The 20,143-nt window shown below is 44.7% G+C and overlaps 1 protein-coding gene across 1 annotated transcript in view; it reads right to left on the reverse strand.

The window, feature by feature from the left end:
- LOC106589931 (cadherin-related family member 1a) overlaps nucleotides 1-20,143 on the reverse strand; it is a 46,334-nt gene that overhangs the window by 15,927 nt on the left and 10,264 nt on the right. Inside the window, exons 7-12 of the mRNA XM_045710225.2 lie at nucleotides 11,164-11,307; nucleotides 9,488-9,566; nucleotides 9,149-9,249; nucleotides 8,609-8,815; nucleotides 4,952-5,104; nucleotides 4,410-4,574 (exon numbers count right to left, since the gene is read on the reverse strand). Coding sequence (XP_045566181.2) covers nucleotides 4,410-4,574; nucleotides 4,952-5,104; nucleotides 8,609-8,815; nucleotides 9,149-9,249; nucleotides 9,488-9,566; nucleotides 11,164-11,307 — 849 coding nt within the window. The remainder of the gene's footprint in view (nucleotides 1-4,409; nucleotides 4,575-4,951; nucleotides 5,105-8,608; nucleotides 8,816-9,148; nucleotides 9,250-9,487; nucleotides 9,567-11,163; nucleotides 11,308-20,143) is intronic.

Raw genomic sequence — 20,143 nt, forward strand, 5'->3', positions numbered from 1 at the left:
GAACGGAACATAGAGGATACAGTAGAAGTTAGAATGCTGTTAGAATACTGGAACGGAACATAGAGTAGACTAGAGGATAGAAGTTAGAATGCTGGTAGAATACTGGAACGGAACATAGAGTAGACTAGAGGATAGAAGTTAGAATGCTGGTAGAATACTGGAACGGAACATAGAGGATACAGTAGAAGTTAGAATGCTGGTAGAATACTGGAACGGAACATAGAGGATACAGTAGAAGTTAGAATGCTGGTAGAATACTGGAACGGAACATAGAGTATACAGTAGAAGTTAGAATGCTGGTAGAATACTGGAACGGAACATAGAGTAGACTAGAGGATAGAAGTTAGAATGCTGTTAGAATACTGGAACGGAACATAGAGTAGACTAGAGGATAGAAGTTAGAATGCTGGTAGAACACTGGAACGGAACATAGAGGATACAGTAGAAGTTAGAATGCTGGTAGAATACTGGAACGGAACATAGAGTAGACTAGAGGATAGAAGTTAGAATGCTGGTAGAATACTGGAACGGAACATAGAGGATACAGTAGAAGTTAGAATGCTGGTAGAATACTGGAACGGAACATAGAGGATACAGTAGAAGTTAGAATGCTGGTAGAATACTGGAACGGAACATAGAGGATACAGTAGAAGTTAGAATGCTGGTAGAATACTGGAACGGAACATAGAGTAGACTAGAGGATAGAAGTTAGAATGCTGGTAGAATACTGGAACGGAACATAGAGTAGACTAGAGGATAGAAGTTAGAATGCTGGTAGAATACTGGAACGGAACATAGAGGATACAGTAGAAGTTAGAATACTGGTAGAATACTGGAACGGAATATAGAGTAGACTAGAGGATAGAAGTTAGAATGCTGGTAGAATACTGGAACGGAACATAGAGTAGACTAGAGGATAGAAGTTAGAATGCTGGTAGAACACTGGAACGGAACATAGAGGATACAGTAGAAGTTAGAATGCTGGTAGAATACTGGAACGGAACATAGAGGATACAGTAGAAGTTAGAATGCTGGTAGAATACTGGAACGGAACATAGAGTAGACTAGAGGATAGAAGTTAGAATGCTGGTAGAATACTGGAACGGAACATAGAGTAGACTAGAGGATAGAAGTTAGAATGCTGGTAGAATACTGGAACGGAACATAGAGGATACAGTAGAAGTTAGAATGCTGGTAGAATACTGGAACGGAACATAGAGGATACAGTAGAAGTTAGAATGCTGGTAGAATACTGGAACGGAACATAGAGTAGACTAGAGGATAGAAGTTAGAATACTGGAACGGAACATAGAGTAGACTAGAGGATAGAAGTTAGAATGCTGGTAGAATACTGGAACGGAACATAGAGTAGACTAGAGGATAGAAGTTAGAATGCTGGTAGAATACTGGAACGGAACATAGAGTAGACTAGAGGATAGAAGTTAGAATACTGGTAGAATACTGGAACGGAACATAGAGTAGACTAGAGGATAGAGAGCTGGTAGAATACTGGAACGGAACATAGAGTAGACTAGAGGATAGAAGTTAGAATGCTGGTAGAATACTGGAACGGAACATAGAGGACTACAGGTAGAAGTTAGAATGCTGGTAGAATACTGGAACGGAACATAGAGTAGACTAGAGGATAGAAGTTAGAATGCTGGTAGAATACTGGAACGGAACATAGAGGATACAGTAGAAGTTAGAATGCTGGTAGAACACTGGAACGGAACATAGAGGATACAGTAGAAGTTAGAATGCTGGTAGAATACTGGAACGGAACATAGAGTAGACTAGAGGATAGAAGTTAGAATGCTGGTAGAATACTGGAACGGAACATAGAGGATACAGTAGAAGTTAGAATGCTGGTAGAATACTGGAACGGAACATAGAGGATACAGTAGAAGTTAGAATGCTGGTAGAATACTGGAACGGAATATAGAGTAGACTAGAGGATAGAAGTTAGAATGCTGGTAGAATACTGGAACGGAACATAGAGTATACAGTAGAAGTTAGAATGCTGGTAGAATACTGGAACGGAACATAGAGTAGACTAGAGGATAGAAGTTAGAATGCTGGTAGAATACTGGAACGGAACATAGAGGATACAGTAGAAGTTAGAATGCTGGTAGAATACTGGAACGGAACATAGAGTAGACTAGAGGATAGAAGTTAGAATGCTGGTAGAATACTGGAACGGAACATAGAGTAGACTAGAGGATAGAAGTTAGAATGCTGGTAGAATACTGGAACGGAACATAGAGGATACAGTAGAAGTTAGAATGCTGGTAGAATACTGGAACGGAACATAGAGGATACAGTAGAAGTTAGAATGCTGGTAGAATACTGGAACGGAACATAGAGTAGACTAGAGGATAGAAGTTAGAATACTGGAACGGAACATAGAGTAGACTAGAGGATAGAAGTTAGAATGCTGGTAGAATACTGGAACGGAACATAGAGTAGACTAGAGGATAGAAGTTAGAATGCTGGTAGAATACTGGAACGGAACATAGAGTAGACTAGAGGATAGAAGTTAGAATACTGGTAGAATACTGGAACGGAACATAGAGTAGACTAGAGGATAGAAGTTAGAATACTGGAACGGAACATAGAGTAGACTAGAGGATAGAAGTTAGAATGCTGGTAGAATACTGGAACGGAACATAGAGGATACAGTAGAAGTTAGAATGCTGGTAGAATACTGGAACGGAACATAGAGTAGACTAGAGGATAGAAGTTAGAATGCTGGTAGAATACTGGAACGGAACATAGAGGATACAGTAGAAGTTAGAATGCTGGTAGAACACTGGAACGGAACATAGAGGATACAGTAGAAGTTAGAATGCTGGTAGAATACTGGAACGGAACATAGAGTAGACTAGAGGATAGAAGTTAGAATGCTGGTAGAATACTGGAACGGAACATAGAGGATACAGTAGAAGTTAGAATGCTGGTAGAATACCGGAACGGAACATAGAGTATACAGTAGAAGTTAGAATGCTGGTAGAATACTGGAACGGAACATAGAGTAGACTAGAGGATAGAAGTTAGAATACTGGAACGGAACATAGAGTAGACTAGAGGATAGAAGTTAGAATGCTGGTAGAATACTGGAACGGAACATAGAGTAGACTAGAGGATAGAAGTTAGAATGCTGGTAGAATACTGGAACGGAACATAGAGTAGACTAGAGGATAGAAGTTAGAATACTGGTAGAATACTGGAACGGAACATAGAGTAGACTAGAGGATAGAAGTTAGAATACTGGAACGGAACATAGAGTAGACTAGAGGATAGAAGTTAGAATGCTGGTAGAATACTGGAACGGAACATAGAGTAGACTAGAGGATAGAAGTTAGAATGCTGGTAGAATACTGGAACGGAACATAGAGTAGACTAGAGGATAGAAGTTAGAATGCTGGAACGGAACATAGAGGATACAGTAGAAGTTAGAATGCATAGAGGAGAGGAGTTAGAATGTTGGTACTCTTGCACATCAAGCTCACGAGATTTTCCGGGCTCTTCAAAAATAATGTAATCGCACCGGAAATAAACGCTTATCAAAGATTTTATTTATCCATAATTAATGCATAACCATATTATGGTATCCATTTTTTGATAATATTAACAACTTGTTTTTTGTGGACAATATTGTTGAGTAGGACTCAACTCCTGAAAGAAGGTCATACAATGACTATCCATTAGCTGATTGGAACAGTCTGAGGGTAAGGTCATACACAATGTGAGGGGGATTTCACCCCGGCAGGGGCTGTCCTCGGCTCTATCCAATTCCCTGGGGTGAATAGCACACAGCCACACAAGGACATCACAGGGTTGAGGCCAATATGATAAATCCTAACAGGATTGTTTCCATCTCACCAACTGTAATTCCTGCTAAACATTTACTACTAGTAATATACCAGTATAAATAATACTGCTATGGAAGCAGATTCATGGCAAAATAAATAACAGTCCAATATTAACTTTATTTAAACATTGTTATCATCGTTGTTTCAATACTAATTTGTATTTCTTTCGGCATGAATCTGGTTACATAGTTTCTGTTGACATTTTAGTCATTTAGCAGACGCTCTTATCTAGAGCGATTTATAGTTAAGTGCATTCATCTTAAGACAGTTGAGTATTGAATGGAGAAAGTAGGTTATCACTACCAATTAATATCAACATTCAGTGACACTATGCAAACTATACAGGTGTTAGTTCTCTCTCTCCTGGCAAAATATCCCATTTTGTGGAACTCCTACAAGCTGAAATTCCCTGCTTCCTTTCAGTTTCCAATTAACCCTAACCATTTATCTATCGGTGGATTATTGTTGGGAGATTACGTAATCATATTTAGCTGGCAGTGGCCTTTGAGTAGAATTGAATAATCCAGATGTACTCACGGTGACAGTCACTACGTTGGAGCCTCCGGGGGAGTTTTCCGGGATACGTGCGATGTAATACTCTGAGGTGAACCTGGGAGTGTTGTCATTTGTGTCCAAAAGATTAATCACAATATCAGCTGTCGCACTGAATCTCTCAGGGGTGTCAATCTCCACCGCTAGTAACTGTGTTGGGGGGTGAAAAAAAAAACATGTCAAATCTGTTTCTGCTGTTGTACTATAGTAACAAAATATATATTATGGAATGAACATGTCGATTGCAACGCCTAGGATTGTGGGTTGGATTCCCTCTGGGACCAAACATAAAACATATATGCAAGCATTACAGTAAGTCACTTTGGACAAAAGAGTCTGCTAAATTATTCTCATATTATATTAAGTAGAATATAACCATTGTAATTTCTTACTGTGTAAATACCTGGTAATTTCGGCACTGTTTTATAATAAAGTTAAACCAAATCTATTTGACAGTGTCCCATCCTAGGATCAAATATTTGATATCCCAGTCTGTCATAAGTGCAGCTGAAGACAGTCTGAAATACCTTGTATGTTAAGGATTTGCCTTTTTCGTGATCGATGGCAGCAGAGTCTTCAACGATGATGGTGACCTGTGCTTCATTGAGGACTGTCTGGGGCACCACTCTGAGTACACGACCAGGCCCCACCAATCTCAGTATAAATTTAGCATTCGCCCCCTGTCAGAGAAAACACACACCTACATGAGGCTGCCATTGATGACAAAATTCATGGCAAATACCAGAATCTCTGACCTCTGTCTGATAACAGTCACTTTCATTTAGCCTATGGGCTTGAGAGACAGAACTGTCAATGGTTACAAGTAGCAAATATTATGTAATGTAAAAAAATAATAATACAGACAAGGAAATCTGCTAAAATCCTGTTTTCTGGGAACATCAACAGAATGATAATGATTTGCTGAATAGGAGATTATGACATTTATTTCTAAAATGGGGTTACGTAATGTGACATACTGTCGACATACTGTTTCGGATGGATTAAATAAACAATCCTTTATGAAATCTAGATTTTATAAATAAATAAATGTTAGGGCCTTCAGAAATCAACCAGCAACCATGAAATCAACCAGTAACCATGAATGAAACCATAGTCTTGGTTGGATATATCAATACCTTAGTATCAGTCCAGAGGTCAGAGGTTAGGGTTCCACACGGTTTTAGGACACACGCTATAGGCCTATCACAAAGCATAAGGAGTGGTTTCCATGAGAGTAAGAGGGGAAATAAATCAGGAATGGGGTGATATAGTGTGATAGGGTAATGGGGTGATATAATATAGGGTAATGGGTTGATATAGTGTGATAGGGTAATGGGGTGATATAGTGTGATAGGGTAATGGGGTGATATAGTGTGATAGGGTAATGGGGTGATATAATATAGGGCAATGGGTTGATATAGTGTGATAGGGTAATGGGGTGATATAGTGTGATAGGGTAATGGGGTGATATAATATAGGGTAATGGGGTGATATAATATTGGGTAATGGGGTGATATTTGTGATAGGGTAATGGGGTGATATAATATAGGGCAATGGGTTGATATAGTGTGATAGGGTAATGGGGTGATATAATATAGGGTAATGGGGTGATATAGTGTGATAGGGTAATGGGGTGATATAATATAGGGTAATGGGGTGATATAGTGTGATAGGGTAATGGGGTGATATAATATAGGGTAATGGGGTGATATAGTGTGATAGGGTAATGGGGTGATATAATATAGGGTAATGGGGTGATATAATATAGGGTAATGGGGTGATATAGTGTGATAGGGTAATGGGGTGATATAATATAGGGCAATGGGTTGATATAGTGTGATAGGGTAATGGGGTGATATAGTGTGATAGGGTAATGGGGTGATATAATATAGGGTAATGGGGTGATATAGTGTGATAGGGTAATGGGGTGATATAATATAGGGTAATGGGGTGATATAATATAGGGTAATGGGGTGATATAATATAGGGTAATGGGGTGATATAATATAGGGTAATGAGGTGATATAATATAGGGTAATGGGGTGATATAATATAGGGTAATGGGGTGATATAATATAGGGTAATGGGGTGATATAGTGTGATAGGGTAATGGGGTGATATAATATAGGGTAATGGGGTGATATAGTGTGATAGGGTAATGGGTGATATAATATTGGGTAATGGGGTGATATTTGTGATAGGGTAATGGGGTGATATAATATAGGGTAATGGGGTGATATAGTGTGATAGGGTAATGGGTGATATAATGTAGGGTAATGGGGTGATATAGTGTGATAGGGTAATGTGGTGATATAATATAGGGTAATGGGGTGATATGTGTGAGGGTAATGGGGTGATATAATATAGGGTAATGGGTGATATAATATAAGGTAATGGGTGATATAGTGTGATAGGGTAATGGGTGATATAGTGTGATAGGGTAATGGGGTGATATAATATAGGGTAATGAGGTGATATAATATAGGGTAATGGGGTGATATAATATAGGGTAATGAGGTGATATAATATAGGGTAATGAGGTGATATAATATAGGGTAATGGAGTGATATAATATAGGGTAATGGGGTGATATAGTGTGATAGGGTAATGGGGTGATATAATATAGGGTAATGGGTGATATAATATAAGGTAATGGGGTGATATAGTGTGATAGGGTAATGGGGTGATATAGTGTAATAGGGTAATGGGGTGATATAATATAGGGTAATGGGGTGATATAGTGTGATAGGGTAATGGGGTGATATAGTGTGATAGGGTAATGGGTGATATATTATAGGGTAATGGGGTAATATATGGTAGTAGGGTAATGGGGTGATATAGTGGGATAGGGTAATGGGGTGATATAATATAGGGTAATGGGGTGATATAGTGTGATAGGGTAATGGGGTGATATAGTGTGATAGGGTAATGGGGTGATATAGTGTGATAGGGTAATGGGGTGATATGGTGTGATAGGGTAATGGGGTGATATAATATAGGGTAATGGGGTGATATAGTGTAATAGGGTAATGGGGTGATATAATATAGGGTAATGGGGTGATATAGTGTGATAGGGTAATGGGGTGATATAGTGTGATAGGGTAATGGGGTGATATAGTGTGATAGGGTAATGGGGTGATATATTATAGGGTAATGGGGTAATATATGGTAGTAGGGTAATGGGGTAATATATGGTAGTAGGGTAATGGGGTGATATAGTGTAATAGGGTAATGGGGTGATATATTATAGGGTAATGGGGTAATATATGGTAGTAGGGTAATGGGGTGATATAGTGGGATAGGGTAATGGGGTGATATATTATAGGGTAATGGGGTAATATATGGTAGTAGGGTAATGGGGTGATATAATATAGGGTAATGGGGTGATATAATATAGGGTAATGGGGTGATATAGTGTAATAGGGTAATGGGGTGATATAATATAGGGTAATGGGGTGATATAGTGTGATAGGGTAATGGGGTGATATAGTGTGATAGGGTAATGGGGTGATATAGTGTGATAGGGTAATGGGGTGATATGGTGTGATAGGGTAATGGGGTGATATAATATAGGGTAATGGGGTGATATAGTGTAATAGGGTAATGGGGTGATATAATATAGGGTAATGGGGTGATATAGTGTGATAGGGTAATGGGGTGATATAGTGTGATAGGGTAATGGGGTGATATAGTGTGATAGGGTAATGGGGTGATATATTATAGGGTAATGGGGTAATATATGGTAGTAGGGTAATGGGGTAATATATGGTAGTAGGGTAATGGGGTGATATAGTGTAATAGGGTAATGGGGTGATATATTATAGGGTAATGGGGTAATATATGGTAGTAGGGTAATGGGGTGATATAGTGGGATAGGGTAATGGGGTGATATAATATAGGGTAATGGGGTGATATGTGTGATAGGGTAATGGGTGATATAATATAGGGTAAAGGGGTAATATAGTGTAATAGGGTAATGGGGTGATATATTATAGGGTAATGGGCTGATATATTATAGGGTAATGGGGTAATATATGGTAGTAGGGTAATGGGGTGATATAATATAGGGTAATGGGGTAGTGTGATAGGGTAATGGGGTAATATATTATAGGGCCCTAGTCAAAAGTAATGCACTATATAGGGAATAGGATGCGATTTGGGATACAGATTCTTCCTTCCAGTACCTGATCAGAGTCGTTGACCGTTATCTTCAGCCCCCTGAGGATCTCCCCCTCTGGAGGGTGCTCATACATGGTCACCTCGAACTGGCTCTGGGGCCCGTTCTCTCCGTAGAAGGTAGGAGGGTGGTTGTTGAGGTCGACCACTCGAACTGTCACCACAGTCATGGTATAGTAGTCCAACAGCTCATCACTCGGCCCCAGCTCAGTGGCCTGAGAGAGAGGAGAGAGACAGAGAGAAAGACAGAGACAGAGAGAGAGAGAGAGAGAGAGAGACAGAGACAAAGAGAGAGAGAGAGAGAGAGACAGAGAGAGAGAGAGAGAGAGAGAGAGAGAGAGAGAGGAGAGACAGAGCCAGAGAGAGAGGAGAGGAGAGAGAGAGAGACAGAGACAGAGACAGAGACAGAGGAGACAGAGAGGAGAGACAGAGACAGAGAGAGCGAGAGCGAGAGCGAGAGAAAGAGATCAGACAATAAAACATATGTACTAACCATGTAATAACCTAGAAAGAACAGCATAATAACAGGATAAGGAAAGGCTTGTTACCTTGACATGGATTTCATATAATTCATTCCTCAGCGTGACTGGATAAGTTGATAGGCTGATACAACCACTTGTGCTATTGATGGTGAAGACACCCTCACTACCTGCAGAAGAAAGGAAAGAGTGTGAATCATGACTTATACAGAAATCACAAATATCTGTGAAACTGTAGACAAACACACGGTAGACAATGATTTATTATCACTTTGTAAAGAAATAGCTTTGTATTGTGTGTGTGTGTGTGTGTGTGTGTGTGTGTGTGTGTGTGTGTGTGTGTGTGTGTGTGTGTGTGTGTGTGTGTGTGTGTGTGTGTGTGTGTGTGTGTGTGTGTTCAGAACTTACCATTGGTAATAGAATAATGAATAGGATTAGGGTTTCCTTCGTCTCCATCTTTGGCAAACACAGTGGATATTTCAGAACCCTGCAAATAACAAATTATAAATCATAAAGAAATGGCAGGAAAGATATTTAATAAAAACTACTGGAACATACACTATATATACAAAAGTATGTGGACACCCCTTCAAATTAGTGGATTCGGCTATTTCAGCCACACCCGTTGCTGACAGGTGTATAAAATTGAGCACACAGCCATGCAATCTCCATAGACAAACATTGGCAGTAGAATGGCGTTACTGAAGAGCTCAGTGACTTTCAATGTGGCACCGTCATAGGATGCCACCTTTCCAACAAGTCAGTTCGTCAAATTTCTGCCCTGCTGGAGCTGCCCCGGTTAACTGTAAGTGTTGTTATTGTGAAGTGGAGCAACATGTAGGAGCAACAACGGCTCAGCCACGAAGTGGTAGGCCACAAGCTCACAGAACGGGACCGCAGAGTGCTGAAGCGCGTAACAATAGTCTGTCCTCAGTTGCAACACTCACTACTGAGTTCCAAACTGCCTCTTGAAGCAACATCAGCACAGGAACTGTTCGTCGGGAGCTTCATGAAATGGGTTTCCATGGCTGAGCAGCCACACACAAGCCTAATATCACCATGCTCAATGCCAAGCGTCAGCTGGAGTGGTGTAAAGCTCGCCGCCATTGGACTCTGGAGCAGTGGAAATGGGTTCTCTGGAGTGATAAATCACGCTTCACCATCTGGCAGTCTGACGGACAAATCTGATACCAGGAGAACGCTACCTGCCCGAATGCATAGTGCCAACTGTAAAGTTTGGTGGAGGAGGAATAATGGTCTGGGGCTGTTTTTCATGGTTCGGGCCCCTTAGTTCCAGTGAAGAGAAATCTTAACGCTACAGTATATAATGACCTTCAAGACGATTCTGTACTTTGTGGCAACGGTTTGGGGAAGGCCCTTTCCTGTTTTAGCATGAAAATGCCCCTGTGCACAAAGCGAGGTACATACAGAAATGTTTTGTTGACATCGGTGTGGAAGAACTTGACTGGCCTGCACAGAACCCTGACCTCAACCCCATCTAACAGCTTTGGGATGAATTGGAATACCGACTGCGAGCCAGGCCTAATCGCCAAACATTAATGCCCCGACCTCACTGATGCTCTTGTGGCTGAATGGAAGCAAGTCCCCCTCAGCAATGTTCCAACATCTAGTGGAAAACCTCCCAAGAAGAGTGGAGGCAGTTATAGCAGCAAAAGGGGGGACCAACTCAATATTAATGCCCGTGATTTTGGAATGAGACTTTCGACGAGCATGTGTCCACATACTTTTGGTAATGTAGCGGATGTTAATATGGCAAGATGTTATTCAAAAATAATTAAATTACAATGTATTGATTATAAAGCAATGACTTGCAAAAGTTCCCAAAAGTTCAAAAAATAAGTCTTACAGCTTTTTTATAACAGGGTTATGTGTTAAAGACCAGAGGATCATCAGGTTATGATGTGCTTACAGACCTCGTAGATGTAGCCAAAGTAAGGAGGTTGTGTTGTACTTACAGGAAGTGAGACCTCGTAGGCATAGCCAAAGTAAGGAGGTTGTGTTGTACTTACAGGAAGTGAGACCTCGTAGATGCAGCCAAAGTAAGGAGGTTGTGTTGTACTTACAGGAAGTGAGACCTCGTAGACGTAGCCAAAGTAAGGAGCTCCAATGAAGGCTGGAGGAGTGTCTTGAGCGTCGAGGACGTTGATGGTTATGGTGGCTGTAGATGTCAACACCTGGTGCTTCCCTTTGTACTGTCCACCCCCATCCTGATGGATACAACAGAAGGTTAGACATTGGACATGGTAAATAATGACTGATTACGCGGTGCTGATGTTACGGGGGATAAAATCACTATTGTGCAGAAGTTAACCCTCTGTGTAAAGGCCGTAACAGTGTTTACTAGTGAGGAGGTACCACATCCCCCTCATCTGCACATCCAGAAACTCCATCCCACTCATGAAAAATACCTTCTCCAACGGCGCAAAGGGGCGATACTTCAGACTGAGGAGCGAGTTGTCACAGATCCCCCCACACCCCCCATCTGTTACGGATGTACCATGTACATTTCATATGTGATCAGGCTTCCGTTAAAATACACACTTTAACATATAATAAAGGGCTTGTCTTGTTGTTTACAAACATCCTGTCGTAAAACAACATGCTCCTTCACCCAAGACAATTAGTCAATCAACTGCCAGGTGGTGGGGTCAAAGGCCGCGTTGTAGTGTGGCCTTAGGTAATCAGGGCTGACGCGCCACAAGAGCTTAGAGACGGACACAGGGATGTAGGAGAGGAGCTGATCCTCCCACTGAGGCTAAAAGACAGAGACGGAAGAGAGACCCCCAGCCCTTCACCTTCCCCCATGGCTCAGAGAAGAGGACAAGTTTACCATCCCGCCCTCTGAGACAGAGACGGAGGAGAGACCCCCAGCCCTTCACCTTCCCCCATGACTCAGAGAAGAGGACAAGTTTACCATCCCGCCCTCTGAGACAGAGACGGAGGAGAGACCCCCAGCCCTTCACCTTCCCCCATGACTCAGAGAAGAGGACAAGTTTTCCTCCCCCTGAGAGACAGGCAAGGAGGAGAGAGAGTTTACCATCCCTCTAAAGCCCAGAGACAGAGACAGAGGAGAGAGAGTTTACCATCCCTCTAAAGCCCAGAGACAGAGGAGAGAGAGTTTACCATCCCTCTAAAGCCCAGAGACAGAGGAGAGAGAGTTTACCATCCCTCTAAAGCCCAGAGACAGAAGAGAGAGAGTTTACCATCCCTCTAAAGCCCAGAGACAGAGGAGAGAGAGTTTACCATCCCTCTAAAGCCCAGAGACAGAGGAGAGAGAGTTTACCATCCCTCTAAAGCCCAGAGACAGAGACAGAGGAGAGAGAGTTTACCATCCCTCTAAAGCCCAGAGACAGAGGAGAGAGAGTTTACCATCCCTCTAAAGCCCAGAGACAGAGACGGAGGAGAGAGAGTTTACCATCCCTCTAAAGCCCAGAGACAGAGACGGAGGAGAGAGAGTTTACAATCCCTCTAAAGCCCAGAGACAGAGGAGAGAGAGTTTACCATCCCTCTAAAGCCCAGAGACGGAGGAGAGAGAGTTTACCATCCCTCTAAAGCCCAGAGACAGAGACGGAGGAGAGAGAGTTTACCATCCCTCTAAAGCCCAGAGACAGAGACAAAGGAGAGAGTTTACCATCCCTCTAAAGCCCAGAGACAGAAGAGAGTTTACCATCCCTCTAAAGCCCAGAGACAGAGACGGAGGAGAGAGAGTTTAACCTCCCTCTAAAGCCCAGAGATAGAGACAGAGGAGAGAGAGTTTACCATCCCTCTAAAGCCCAGAGACAGAGAAGAGAGAGTTTACCATCCCTCTAAAGCCCAGAGACAGAGACGGAAGAGAGAGAGTTTACCATCCCTCTAAAGCCCAGAGACAGAGGAGAGAGAGTTTACCATCCCTCTAAAGCCCAGAGACAGAGACGGAGGAGAGAGAGTTTACCATCCCTCTAAAGCACAGAGACAGAGACGGAGGAGAGAGAGTTTACCATCCCTCTAAAGCCCAGAGAGAGACGAAGGAGAGACTTTACCACCCCTCTAAAACCCAGAGACAGAGATGGAGGAGAGAGAGTTTACCATCCCTCTAAAGCCCAGAGACAGAGGAGAGTTTACCATTCCTCTAAAGCCCAGAGACAGAGACAGAGGAGAGAGAGTTTACCATCCCTCTAAAGCCCAGAGACAGAGGAGAGAGAGTTTACCATCCCTCTAAAGCCCAGAGACAGAGGAGAGAGAGTTTACCATCCCTCTAAAGCCCAGAGACAGAGACAGAGGAGAGAGAGTTTACCATCCCTCTAAAGCCCAGAGACAGAGGAGAGAGAGTTTACCATCCCTCTAAAGCCCAGAGACAGAGGAGAGAGAGTTTACCATCCCTCTAAAGCACAGAGACAGAGGAGAGAGAGTTTACCATCCCTCTAAAGCCCAGAGACAGAGACAGACGAGAGAGAGTTTACCATCCCTCTAAAGCCCAGAGACAGAGACAGAGGAGAGAGAGTTTACCATCCCTCTAAAGCCCAGAGACAGAGGAGAGAGAGTTTACCATCCCTCTAAAGCCCAGAGACAGAGACAGAGGAGAGAGAGTTTACCATCCCTCTAAAGCCCAGAGACAGAGACAGAGGAGAGAGAGTTTACCATCCCTCTAAAGCCCAGAGACAGAGACAGAGGAGAGAGAGTTTACCATCCCTCTAAAGCCCAGAGACAGAGACAGAGGAGAGAGAGTTTACCATCCCTCTAAAGCCCAGAGACAGAGGAGAGAGAGTTTACCATCCCTCTAAAGCCCAGAGACAGAGACGGAGGAGAGAGAGTTTACCATCCCTCTAAAGCCCAGAGACAGAGGAGAGAGAGTTTACCATCCCTCTAAAGCCCAGAGACAGAGGAGAAAGAGTTTACCATCCCTCTAAAGCCCAGAGACGGAGGAGAGAGAGTTTACCATCCCTCTAAAGCCCAGAGACAGAGACGGAGGAGAGAGAGTTTACCATCCCTCTAAAGCCCAGAGACAGAGACAAAGGAGAGAGTTTACCATCCCTCTAAAGCCCAGAGACAGAAGAGAGTTTACCATCCCTCTAAAGCCCAGAGACAGAGACGGAGGAGAGAGAGTTTACCCTCCCTCTAAAGCCAAGAGATAGAGACAGAGGAGAGAGAGTTTACCATCCCTCTAAAGCCCAGAGAGAGACGAAGGAGAGAGTTTACCATCCCTCTAAAACCCAGAGACAGAGACGGAGGAGAGAGAGTTTACCATCCCTCTAAAGCCCAGAGACAGAGGAGAGTTTACCATCCCTCTAAAGCCCAGAGACAGAGGAGAGAGAGTTTACCATCCCTCTAAAGCCCAGAGACAGAGACGGAGGAGAGAGAGTTTACAATCCCTCTAAAGCCCAGAGACAGAGGAGAGAGAGTTTACCATCCCTCTAAAGCCCAGAGACAGAGACGGAGGAGAGAGAGTTTACCATCCCTCTAAAGCCCAGAGACAGAGGAGAGAGAGTTTACCATCCCTCTAAAGCCCAGAGACAGAGACGGAGGAGAGAGAGTTTACCATCCCTCTAAAGCCCAGAGACAGAGACAAAGGAGAGAGGTTACCATCCCTCTAAAGCCCAGAGACAGAAGAGAGTTTACCATCCCTCTAAAGCCCAGACACAGAGACGGAGGAGAGAGAGTTTACCCTCCCTCTAAAGCCCAGAGATAGAGACAGAGGAGAGAGAGTTTACCATCCCTCTAAAGCCCAGAGACAGAGAAGAGAGAGTTTACCATCCCTCTAAAGCCCAGAGACAGAGAAGAGAGAGTTTACCATCCCTCTAAAGCCCAGAGACAGAGACGGAGGAGAGAGAGTTTACCATCCCTCTAAAGCCCAGAGACAGAGACGGAGGAGAGAGTTTACCATCCCTCTAAAGCCCAGAGAGAGACGAAGGAGAGAGTTTACCATCCCTCTAAAACCCAGAGACAGAGACGGAGGAGAGAGAGTTTACCATCCCTCTAAAGCCCAGAGACAGAGACAGAGGAGAGAGAGTTTACCATCCCTCTAAAGGCCAGAGACAGAGGAGAGAGAGTTTACCATCCCTCTAAAGCCCAGAGACAGAGGAGAGAGAGTTTACCATCCCTCTAAAGCCCAGAGACAGAGGAGAGTTTACCATCCCTCTAAAGCCCAGAGACAGAGGAGAGAGAGTTTACCATCCCTCTAAAGCCCAGAGACAGAGGAGAGTTTACCATCCCTCTAAAGCCCAGAGACAGAGGAGAGAGAGTTTACCATCCCTCTAAAGCCCAGAGACAGAGGAGAGAGAGTTTACCATCCCTCTAAAGCCCAGAGACAGAGGAGAGTTTACCATCCCTCTAAAGCCCAGAGACAGAGGAGAGAGAGTTTACCATCCCTCTAAAGCCCAGAGACAGAGGAGAGTTTACCATCCCTCTAAAGCCCAGAGACAGAGACAGAGGAGAGAGAGTTTACCATCCCTCTAAAGCCCAGAGACAGAGGAGAGAGAGTTTACCATCCCTCTAAAGCCCAGAGACAGAGGAGAGAGAGTTTACCATCCCTCTAAAGCCCAGAGACAGAGACAGAGGAGAGAGAGTTTACCATCCCTCTAAAGCCCAGAGACAGAGGAGAGAGAGTTTACCATCCCTCTAAAGCCCAGAGACAGAGGAGAGAGAGTTTACCATCCCTCTAAAGCACAGAGACAGAGGAGAGAGAGTTTACCATCCCTCTAAAGCCCAGAGACAGAGACAGACGAGAGAGAGTTTACCATCCCTCTAAAGCCCAGAGACAGAGACAGAGGAGAGAGAGTTTACCATCCCTCTAAAGCCCAGAGACAGAGGAGAGAGAGTTTACCATCCCTCTAAAGCCCAGAGACAGAGACAGAGGAGAGAGAGTTTACCATCCCTCTAAAGCCCAGAGACAGAGACAGAGGAGAGAGAGTTTACCATCCCTCTAAAGCCCAGAGACAGAGACAGAGGAGAGAGAGTTTACCATCCCTCTAAAGCCCAGAGACAGAGACAGAGGAGAGAGAGTTTACCATCCCTCTAAAGCCCAGAGACAGAGGAGAGAGAGTTTACCATCCCTCTAAAGCCCAGAGACAGAGACGGAGGAGAGAGAGTTTACCATCCCTCTAAAGCCCAGAGACAGAGGAGAGAGAGTTTACCATCCCTCTAAAGCCCAGAGACAGAGGAGAAAGAGTTTACCATCCCTCTAAAGCCCAGAGACGGAGGAGAGAGAGTTTACCATCCCTCTAAAGCCCAGAGACAGAGCCGGAGGAGAGAGAGTTTACCATCCCTCTAAAGCCCAGAGACAGAGACAAAGGAGAGAGTTTACCATCCCTCTAAAGCCCAGAGACAGAAGAGAGTTTACCATCCCTCTAAAGCCCAGAGACAGAGACGGAGGAGAGAGAGTTTACCCTCCCTCTAAAGCCAAGAGATAGAGACAGAGGAGAGAGAGTTTACCATCCCTCTAAAGCCCAGAGAGAGACGAAGGAGAGAGTTTACCATCCCTCTAAAACCCAGAGACAGAGACGGAGGAGAGAGAGTTTACCATCCCTCTAAAGCCCAGAGACAGAGGAGAGTTTACCATCCCTCTAAAGCCCAGAGACAGAGGAGAGAGAGTTTACCATCCCTCTAAAGCCCAGAGACAGAGACGGAGGAGAGAGAGTTTACAATCCCTCTAAAGCCCAGAGACAGAGGAGAGAGAGTTTACCATCCCTCTAAAGCCCAGAGACAGAGACGGAGGAGAGAGAGTTTACCATCCCTCTAAAGCCCAGAGACAGAGGAGAGAGAGTTTACCATCCCTCTAAAGCCCAGAGACGGAGGAGAGAGAGTTTACCATCCCTCTAAAGCCCAGAGACAGAGACGGAGGAGAGAGAGTTTACCATCCCTCTAAAGCCCAGAGACAGAGACAAAGGAGAGAGGTTACCATCCCTCTAAAGCCCAGAGACAGAGAGAGAGTTTACCATCCCTCTAAAGCCCAGACACAGAGACGGAGGAGAGAGAGTTTACCCTCCCTCTAAAGCCCAGAGACAGAGAAGAGAGAGTTTACCATCCCTCTAAAGCCCAGAGACAGAGAAGAGAGAGTTTACCATCCCTCTAAAGCCCAGAGACAGAGACGGAGGAGAGAGAGTTTACCATCCCTCTAAAGCCCAGAGACAGAGACGGAGGAGAGAGTTTACCATCCCTCTAAAGCCCAGAGAGAGACGAAGGAGAGAGTTTACCATCCCTCTAAAACCCAGAGACAGAGACGGAGGAGAGAGAGTTTACCATCCCTCTAAAGCCCAGAGACAGAGACAGAGGAGAGAGAGTTTACCATCCCTCTAAAGGCCAGAGACAGAGGAGAGAGAGTTTACCATCCCTCTAAAGCCCAGAGACAGAGGAGAGAGAGTTTACCATCCCTCTAAAGCCCAGAGACAGAGGAGAGAGAGTTTACCATCCCTCTAAAGCCCAGAGACAGAGACGGAGGAGAGAGTTTACCATCCCTCTAAAGCCCAGAGACAGAGACGGAGGAGAGAGTTTACCATCCCTCTAAAGCCCAGAGACAGAGGAGAGAGAGTTTACCATCCCTCTAAAGCCCAGAGACAGAGGAGAGAGAGTTTACCATCCCTCTAAAGCCCAGAGACAGAGGAGAGTTTACCATCCCTCTAAAGCCCAGAGACAGAGGAGAGAGAGTTTACCATCCCTCTAAAGCCCAGAGACAGAGGAGAGTTTACCATCCCTCTAAAGCCCAGAGACAGAGGAGAGAGAGTTTACCATCCCTCTAAAGCCCAGAGACAGAGGAGAGAGAGTTTACCATCCCTCTAAAGCCCAGAGACAGAGAAGGAGGAGAGAGAGTTTACCATCCCTCTAAAGCCCAGAGACAGAGGAGAGAGAGTTTACCATCCCTCTAAAGCCCAGAGACAGAGGAGAAAGAGTTTACCATCCCTCTAAAGCCCAGAGACAGAGGAGAGTTTACCATCCCTCTAAAGCCCAGAGACAGAGGAGAGAGAGTTTACCATCCCTCTAAAGCCCAGAGACAGAGGAGAGAGAGTTTACCATCCCTCTAAAGCCCAGAGACAGAGGAGAGTTTACCATCCCTCTAAAGCCCAGAGACAGAGACGGAGGAGAGAGTTTACCATCCCTCTAAAGCCCAGAGACAGAGACAGAGACAGAGGAGAGAGAGTTTACCATCCCTCTAAAGCCCAGAGACAGAGAAGGAGGAGAGAGAGTTTACCATCCCTCTAAAGCCCAGAGACAGAGGATAGAGAGTTTACCATCCCTCTAAAGCCCAGAGACAGAGGAGAGAGAGTTTACCATCCCTCTAAAGCCCAGAGACAGAGACAGAGGAGAGAGAGTTTACCATCCCTCTAAAGCCCAGAGACAGAGGAGAGAGAGTTTACCATCCCTCTAAAGCCCAGAGACAGAGGAGAGAGAGTTTACCATCCCTCTAAAGCCCAGAGACAGAGGAGAGTTTACCATCCCTCTAAAGCCCAGAGACAGAGGAGAGAGGAGAGAGAGTTTACCATCCCTCTAAAGCCCAGAGACAGAGGAGAGTTTACCATCCCTCTAAAGCCCAGAGACAGAGGAGAGAGGAGAGAGAGTTTACCATCCCTCTAAAGCCCAGAGACAGAGGAGAGTTTACCATCCCTCTAAAGCCCAGAGACAGAGAGAGAGAGTTTACCATCCCTCTAAAGCCCAGAGACAGAGGAGAGAGAGTTTACCATCCCTCAAAAGCCCAGAGACAGAGACAGAGGAGAGAGTTTACCATCCCTCTAAAGCCCAGAGACAGAGAGAGGAGAGAGAGTTTACCATCCCTCTAAAGCCCAGAGACAGAGACAGAGGAGAGAGAGTTTACCATCCCTCTAAAGCCCAGAGACAGAGGAGAGTTTACCATCCCTCTAAAGCCCAGAGACAGAGGAGAGTTTACCATCCCTCTAAAGCCCAGAGACAGAGGAGAGTTTACCATCCCTCTAAAGCCCAGAGACAGAGAGAGAGAGTTTACCATCAATCTAAAGCCCAGAGACAGAGGAGAGAGAGTTTACCATCCCTCTAAAGCCCAGAGACAGAGACAGAGGAGAGAGTTTACCATCCCTCTAAAGCCCAGAGACAGAGGAGAGAGAGTTTACCATCCCTCTAAAGCCCAGAGACAGAGGAGAGTTTACCATCCCTCTAAAGCCCAGAGACAGAGGAGAGAGAGTTTACCATCCCTCTAAAGCCCAGAGACAGAGGAGAGTTTACCATCCCTCTAAAGCCCAGAGACAGAGGAGAGAGAGTTTACCATCCCTCTAAAGCCCAGAGACAGAGGAGAGAGAGTTTACCATCCCTCTAAAGCCCAGAGACAGAGAAGGAGGAGAGAGAGTTTACCATCCCTCTAAAGCCCAGAGACAGAGGAGAGAGAGTTTACCATCCCTCTAAAGCCCAGAGACAGAGGAGAAAGAGTTTACCATCCCTCTAAAGCCCAGAGACAGAGGAGAGTTTACCATCCCTCTAAAGCCCAGAGACAGAGGAGAGAGAGTTTACCATCCCTCTAAAGCCCAGAGACAGAGGAGAGAGAGTTTACCATCCCTCTAAAGCCCAGAGACAGAGGAGAGTTTACCATCCCTCTAAAGCCCAGAGACAGAGACGGAGGAGAGAGTTTACCATCCCTCTAAAGCCCAGAGACAGAGACAGAGACAGAGGAGAGAGAGTTTACCATCCCTCTAAAGCCCAGAGACAGAGAAGGAGGAGAGAGAGTTTACCATCCCTCTAAAGCCCAGAGACAGAGGATAGAGAGTTTACCATCCCTCTAAAGCCCAGAGACAGAGGAGAGAGAGTTTACCATCCCTCTAAAGCCCAGAGACAGAGGAGAGAGAGTTTACCATCCCTCTAAAGCCCAGAGACAGAGGAGAGAGAGTTTACCATCCCTCTAAAGCCCAGAGACAGAGGAGAGTTTACCATCCCTCTAAAGCCCAGAGACAGAGGAGAGAGGAGAGAGAGTTTACCATCCCTCTAAAGCCCAGAGACAGAGGAGAGTTTACCATCCCTCTAAAGCCCAGAGACAGAGGAGAGAGGAGAGAGAGTTTACCATCCCTCTAAAGCCCAGAGACAGAGGAGAGTTTACCATCCCTCTAAAGCCCA

This window comes from Salmo salar, chromosome 28 (assembly GCF_965601325.2).
Source record: "Salmo salar chromosome 28, fSalSal1, whole genome shotgun sequence".
Lineage (NCBI taxonomy): Eukaryota > Metazoa > Chordata > Actinopteri > Salmoniformes > Salmonidae > Salmo > Salmo salar.